General features: G+C 49.6%; 1 protein-coding gene across 3 annotated transcripts; it reads right to left on the bottom strand.

Moving 5' to 3' along the window:
• Nucleotides 1-4,598: 4,598 nt before the first annotated feature.
• Nucleotides 4,599-5,268, bottom strand: IQCF6 (IQ motif containing F6). 3 transcript variants are annotated; one of them, XM_017532593.2, is made up of 2 exons: nt 5,190-5,268; nt 4,599-5,028 (listed from the first exon to the last, which is right to left on the bottom strand). In XM_017532593.2, exons 1-2 carry the CDS (start codon nt 5,259-5,261, stop codon nt 4,660-4,662), a joined length of 441 nt encoding a protein of 146 aa, XP_017388082.2. In that variant the 5' UTR covers nt 5,262-5,268; the 3' UTR covers nt 4,599-4,659. The 3 variants fall into 3 exon arrangements, with proteins under 3 accessions (XP_017388082.2, XP_037592751.1, XP_037592752.1); XM_037736823.1 differs by having other exon boundaries at nt 5,247-5,268; XM_037736824.1 differs by lacking the exon at nt 5,190-5,268 and adding an exon at nt 5,145-5,156 and having other exon boundaries at nt 4,599-5,034.
• Between the last annotated feature and the right edge of the window lie 2,179 nt (nt 5,269-7,447).

Genomic DNA, 7,447 nt, shown 5'->3' with positions numbered 1-7,447 from the left:
CATGCATCCTTGTAGCTGGGAGGGTCAAGTAACAGTTCTAGCAAATTATAAATTGAGGTGACTATGCAAGTGAGCCTTCTAGGAAAAGATTTTTAAAGAAATAAATTCAGTTGACATGAACAGTTTCTCCTTTCGTCCTTAATTTTCTTGCCTGGAATGTAGACATGATAACTGGAACTGTGGGAATTATCTTGAGAGCATAAGGACAAGGGGTCCATCCAATGGTGCAGTGTGGACAGAGGGAAGGAGATGGGACCCTGTTGACATCATGGAGCTGCCATACTTTGGACTTCCCACTTCTGGGATTCATTTTTGGGAGAGGAAAACAAACTTCTGTTTTGTGTAAGCCACTGTTTTTCAGGTGTCTATTCCTAACAGCCCAATGCAATTTTTAACTGTTATGGAAGATACAGAGGTAATTTTCATTCTTCTATTATTTATACGAACATTACTTTTTCATGTTCTTATCATGGAAACTTTCAAACATATCCAAAAACACAGTGAGTAGTCATCATGCAGCTTCAACAATGATCGACTCATAGCCAGTCATGCTTCACTCACATCCCCCACTTTCCCCTCCTGAGTTGATATCTATATATATATTACATCTATATATAAAATATATAATTACATCGATCTATCTATATATATATTAGAGACAGGGTCTTGCTGTGCTGCCCAGGCTGCTCTTGAACACCTGGCCTCAAGCAGTCCTCCCACCTCGGCCTCCCAAAGTCCTGGGATTACAAGCATGAACCCCTGCTCCCGGTCCTAGGTTGATTCCTGCAGCTGGTTCTGCTGCACTCATGGGTACCATGTTGTTTGTCCTCAACCCACCTCTGAGAAATGGACCTCCCTGTGCCCCACCCCTGACCTAAACTCACCTTCTGCAATGCTCATGGTCTCTGCCTTGGCCTCAAGTGACAAGGTCCTTATAGTCCGTGGCTTCTTGTCTCTATCTCAGGCCTCTTTGAGACCACCAGTCCTCTTGGCGCTTCTTGCCTCCTGTCTGAGGGTCCCAGGGATCTTGGCTACTTGCAAGCTCCATAGTGAAGTGTACAATGCTCAGACTCATCACTTAGGCATCTCCTTCGGCTTCGGCTTCCTTTCACCTCTGGGCTATGCAGTCTCCTCAGGTCATATTCTCAGATCTCCCTGTGCCTATTGGGGTGACACAAGGGAAGGAGGTGGAGGGCAAGGGCAGGTAGCAGGCTGCAGCAGTACCTCAGCCTCCTCACACTCTGTCTTGGGGTCATGCATTGGCTTTTGTCTCTTCTTGTGTAGCTGGAAATTTCTCTGCCCTCTACCCCATCTCCTACCTCCTGCCACCCTCTGCACACGGAGTCTTACCAATAGGCTGATAACACCTCCTGGTTTTTCCCAAGACAGTCCTGGTTTGCACTTGGTGTTCCCAACGTATTTATCAGTAGTGCCCCTTTCACTCTCAAAATCTATGGTCACTGTTTTTTTTTTTTTTTTTTAGACAGAGTCTTGCTTTGTCACCTAGGCTGGAGTGTAGTGATATGATCTAGGCTCATTGCAACCTCTGCCTCCCAGGTTCGAGCGATTCTCCTGCCTCAGCCTCCTTAGTAGCTGGGACTACAGGCGTGCACCATCACACGCAGCTAATTTTTGTATTTTTAGCAGAGATGGGGTTTCACCATGTTGGTCAGGATGGTCTTGATCTCTTGTCCCTGTGATCCACCCGCCTCAGCCTCCCAAAGTGCTGAGGCCTCGATGATATTTTTACACCAAGCATTTCCACCCTGGCAGGGTGGGGACGGAGTGGGTTGATGGTTATAATCAATGTGTAACATGGGTGCATGTGTGGCCAGTGGGATGCTGGTCAGTTCACTCAAACTAAGTGGCATGGCATGGTGGCGGCTGTGGCCATCTCATTTTGGATTTAGCATGTGGGACACAAAGAAACAAGAAGACAAGGATGGGGAGACCCTGGAGCTGTGTGGTCAGAGCTGAGGTTGGTGATGCATTAGGCAGGAGGCTTGAGAGCGTAGGGTGGACACCCTGGGGACAAAGAGATGAGATGTCATCCTGGAATCCTTTCCAGTGGTGGAAAAGAACTGCAGGGGATGGGCCCTCCCTTACTGAACTACCTTCTTAGGGGCTCAGTAGGCTGGGCCAGTCTGAGGGCCAATGCAATTCTTTATGGATGGGAGGGCTGGGGGCACATATCTCTTGGGGACACCATGTCATCTGAAGAAGGAGCAAGACTGGGGATACTTGGTCCCCCTAGAGTGCTCTTAGACCTACTCCCACCACAATGCTACAAGCACAACCTCCCCTTCCACACTTGTGTTGCAGCATATGATATGTGTTCTCAGGAAGAGTTCCTCCAGCAGTTCAATTCTCAGCGATGGTGAGGAGCAGCAGGAAGGGCCTCTGAGGTTTGCCTCTGAGAGTCCCACCAGCAGCCTCACCCCTGCTGAGGAGAGAAGGGTAGCTCTAGTGATCTAGGCCAACACTGGCTACAGACCTCACAGGAGTCTTTCTCCCATCCCATCCACCCATGTCCTCTGCCTTGGGCCTCTCCAATGCCCACTGCCCACGGGTCCAGACCATCCCCGGCTTCTTAAGACCCCTGACCACCAGCAGGACACCCAAAGTGGTGGTGAAGGCTTTGGATGAAGCTTGGCTTTCTTGGGCTAGCCCGTGAATCTCATTGCTCACATCTGTGTGGTGCCATCTTCTTGGGAGCCTGTCTACCTGGGACAAGAGGTCTCACCCATGTTCCCCTCAAAAGCCCCTCACATTCAGCCCCCCAGCTACCAAACTGTGTTTTCCTGCTTCCAAAAGTTTTTGACCCAAATGGGTTGCTCCCATTGGATTCCTATTTCACTTGGCATTCTTAGCTCATCAGAGAGCAGGAAGCCTTGATGACCTTGAGTCTGCTGTGTTCAGCCTGAAATTCTGTAGAGCATATCCAAGTGGGACTACATGGGCCAGCAGAGAAGGGCTTAACTCAGCAGCTCCCAAACCAAGGCTGCACTTTGGAATCCTGATGCCAGGCATCACACCAGCCCAGTTAAAGCAGAATCCCTGGGTGGGTCCAGGTATCAGTATTTTTTTAGTGTCCTAGGGGATTGCAACATCCTATGTTGAGAATACGTAACTCAGAGACTTAAACCATTGCCAATCAAGGGTTTAAACATGTCTCACTGTTGGAGTAGCACGTAAGGGGTTAGTCATGCAGAATTCCTATTATGCCCAGCTGCAGACCTATCTAATCACCTGTTGCTGTGAGTAGGAGGTGGGCAAAGCTGTATCCAGTGCCCCTGACTGGGTTCCCTTGGAAGAGTGGGATTCAGTCAGAAAGTCCAGCTGCTTCACTACCACCTGCAGCTACTGGAGATAATGGGCATCAGGCTGAACCCTGAACCCTCACACCTGCTACAGCTGTTCTGGAGACTCACACACACACACACACACACACACACACGGATTGGGGAAAGCGTCACCCAGCTACAAGGCATAAAGACCCCTGCACACCTCCCCACTGGCCCTCCAATTGCTTGTACAGGGCCCACCATGGAAAGAGCCTGCGGAGGGTTGCAGACCTCAGGCTTCTGGGATGGAGGTTCACACAAACATCTGAAGGGCACAGGCTGAGAGTGAGGGACCCTGGCCATGGATGATAAAGCAGAGACAGTGAGAGACCATGTGAGAGATGGTTGCACCATAGGTGCCCAGAGACAAAAGGACACTCAGCAAAGCAGTGGCCCAGCAGCACCCACCCAAAGCAGGCCAGCAGAGGGTGAGGCAGCCTGCAGGGAGGACAGAGAGGGGACGTGGGGGTAGAGGAGGAGCACAGCTGCTTCTGAGGCCATGGTAGGATTTAGAGGCTGTCTGCCCAATGACCTCCAGGCGCAGAGGGACAGCCCTTCCCCCTGCCTACCCCTCATCCTCTGTTTACCTGCCCCCAAGCCACCCCCACCACCATCCTTCCATATCCCTTGAGTCTCTCTCCCCTCCCTGATCTCATGCCTGGCTCTCCCAGGAAGTGACCAGCAGAGGGGAGGGAAGCCTTGTTGTGAAGCCCCAGGGTGGGGAGGAGGCAGACACAGCTGCTGCCCTCAGCTCCTGCTCTGGCTTCCCCAGGGGCTGGCTCTGGCTGACTGCTCCCTGACTGCCTCTCCCACCATAAGGCACAGCGTCTGTCCTGCTGTTGCCCAGCTGAAGTGCCCTGTCTTCCTGGCTCCCTGCCAAGCATGCTGCTGGCCCTGAGGGCCCTGCCAAGCACAGGCCTGTGGAATCCTGGCCTTCCCAGCTGGCCCTGGCTGCAGCCAGACTCTCTGATGTCCTGCTCTGAATGGAGATGCCTGGACAGGGGCTGCAGAAAACTAAAGCCCAATGCCTACTCCCACTGCGGAAGGGGCCAAAATCAGCCTGACTGAAGCATCAGTGTTTGATCTTGGCTCTCTTGGATGCAAGACTGGCCAGGTATGCTGTTAGAAAGAGGAGCCTAGGGTTGGTGACCTGAGGACAGGATCTCTAGACCACACCACGGAATCTTTCTGGGTGGAAGGCAGAACAGTTAGGGGCTGAGCCCTCCTTGGTGAGTCTAATCTCCAAAGGGCAAGTGTGTGGTCAGTAGGGTCTTTATTAGAAGAGAGATCCAGCCTCCTTGGCTCTGCCAGCACCCTAGGTCATGAGGATTTCGATGTCAAGCTCCAGCCGGCTGGCTCTGACCTCGTAGCGGCCCTGGATCAGGCCTCGCTGTTGGCTGGCATGCCAGCGCCAGTGAGATTGGATGATGCAGGCTGCTTGGCGTGCCTGGAGGAACCGCCTGCGGGCCTGCCACATTCGAACCTGTGCCTGCACCTTCACCACTGCCCACTCCTGGCAGGTATAGAGCCTTAGTGCCAGGCGCCGTCTTTGCTCCAACATCTTGGCCTGCATCGACCTCCACCAGCACTGGATGACCCAGGCTCTGAGTGCTGCATGCAGTAATGTCCGGCGCACCATGTTGCCACGCCACCATGCCTGAATCTTTATGGCTGTCTTCTCTAACTGATTGAGGGGAAGGAAGAACAGGGAGATGCTCAATGGGTCACTCTCCCCTCCTGTTCCTATCCCCACCTCTGATCTTGGGAGGAAGGAAGGCCTGGCCCAGGTGCCTCTGCTTTCTTGTTTCTAGGGCCTATTCATCTTGTTTCCAGTACCCCCCTCACCTTTAGACACTGTTCATTCCCTGTCAGGCAAGTCCCTCCTGCAAGGGCCTTACTCACATTTTGTGTATCCATGGCCCTGGTCTTTAGGGTCCACTTATCTATCATTTAGGCCACCCTAGTCTTTAGCCCCACCCTCAACTGTTAGTCACACCTCCATCATTGGACTCCGCCCACTTGCACACAAGACTCCACCTCTTCAGGTGCTGTCTGCACACATTTTAACCACATTTCTCTCTCCTCTTGCTTGCATTGCCTTTGCTTTATTTATTCCCACCATTTTGGGAGCCTACCATTTATCTCTTGCCTTCAGTTTATTTCCCAGACCCAGTGGCATTTTTGTTCCTCCTGGTGGCAGTGAAGAGAGCCATGCAGCTTACCTACAAGTAAGGAGTTTTACTTTAAGCCTATTCAGAGTCAATTTGGATTTCCTGAAGCTTAAGTGTCAGGGTGCCTGTCAGGGCCTAAGCAATGTGTTCATACAACTGTATATTTTTGGGTAAAATTTGTGAAACAAGATATTTTAGCTGCAATTGGAGAGGACCTCTGTCTCTCTTCCCTGTTACTCCATCACTCTCCTCCAGGTGAGTAGTGTGGAATGGCAGCCTCTTTTGCAATGTGATTAAGGGGAGGCTGAGCTGGGATAGACTTAGTTTAACAGCATAGATTTATGTGGTTCACAGTCACCCTTGGGAATACATAAATCCATGTTAGCCATTCTGCTGTTGGTGTTCATTCATTCACCTTGTGTCATGACATGAAGATGCAGGGACAGAAGCGCTGCTATCCTGATAGCAAGAGCCTTCACTTTGTCAGTCCTCAGGTCAGGCATCCACCCCTGCAGAAGGGATCACTTAGTGGCCAGTGTTCTGGGGGCTTAGCCCATCCAGGCCAAGTTGCCATGGTCAAGATGCCACACTCCACCATTCCTCCCCCATTTTGGCCTGGTTGGGAGTTACCATTTTTTAACTTGATAAATACCTCAAACATAACATAATATTCCTATGAATTAACTGGACGCACCTCTATATTTTTCTACATGTTAGCTACATAACTTTTGAATGTTTCTTTATAGGATGATTTTACAACTGCATTTTCTACAGAAACATTATTGACATTTGGGATGCATAAAGCATGTGATTTTTCACACTGACTTCCATGTTTTAGGTCCCACAAAACCTGGATCTGTCCTGCCTCGCTGTAAGAATGTCATTGTGCAACCAGATCTCCTGGGAGCTCACAGAAAGCTGTGCTTCTAAGATTCAGAATTAGCACTGGAACTGCACACTCAGGTGATGCAGAGATGCTGGGAGTCCTTTGAGACATGGGAGGCCATTTGGGCTCTGGCTTTTGTGTGCATTTCATTGTTCATTTATCTGCATGAAGGTTTGCTGGGTGCCTGCGGCTAGTAGGGCCACACACTGTCCATAGCTTCGGTTTATATGTTTTTGAGAATCCTGCTGCCTCATTTCATTGCTATAGTACTGCTCATCTGGGCATCTTACAGGTTCTGGCCCCACTGTCAACCAAGCAACCTTAGTAAACCAAACATGTTTAGAGTCCTCAAATAGTGGATCCTATTGCTTCCATTAATGATTGCCAATCTGGGTGAGCAAAGTGCTGGAACCAACCATCCCAAGAGCCTTCACTTTGTCAGTCCTCACGTCAGGCATCCACCCTGCAGAAGGGTTCACTTAGTGGCCAGTGTTCTAGGGGCTTAGCCCATCCAGGCCAAGTTGCCATGGTCAAGATGCCACACTCCACCATTCCTCCCCCATTTTGGCCTGGTTGGGAGTTACCATAATTCCGTAACTTGGCTACCTTCTTGGCTGTCCCTGGAAAATCCTGCCAGAGTTTTGCAGTTGAAAGTGGCAGCAGATGCGGGTGGGGGTAAGACAAAGTCCTTAAATCTTACTACGTTTTCCCAGAGCACAGTCCTTGATCTCTATTTCCTCACTGCTTCTTCTCCAGCTTCCTCTTCTTTTCTTCTTGTTTGATATATATTTTTTCTGATTATAAATTTACTACATTTCTGTTGCCAAAATTTCAATATGCAGACACACATAAGGTGGAAAGGGAATTTCCCATTAAATTTTTCCCCAGAGCTATTCTTTCAGACCTTATACCAGGTATATACTCATAAAAATTTTCTAATAAAATAACTTATTTTTAATTAATCATGTAAATTTTAAATATATTCTTGTAAAAATTTATGCATTTCAAACTTTACCCTGATGATCAATGTTTCCTCCTCTGTATTA

This window comes from Cebus imitator, unplaced genomic scaffold (genome assembly GCF_001604975.1).
Source record: "Cebus imitator isolate Cc_AM_T3 unplaced genomic scaffold, Cebus_imitator-1.0 Scaffold0, whole genome shotgun sequence".
Lineage (NCBI taxonomy): Eukaryota > Metazoa > Chordata > Mammalia > Primates > Cebidae > Cebus > Cebus imitator.
This window is presented reverse-complemented; position numbering and strand designations above follow the sequence as displayed.

Excerpts from the sequence above, each read along its gene's own strand:
- IQCF6 (XM_017532593.2), bottom strand. The coding sequence starts at position 5,261 with ATGGATACACAAAATGTGAGTAAGGCCCTTGCAGGAGGGACTTGCCTG. Across the intron at positions 5,029-5,189 it reads GGAATGAACAGTGTCTAAAG|TTAGAGAAGACAGCCATAAA; the intron begins GTGAGGGGGGTA and ends CCCCTCAATCAG.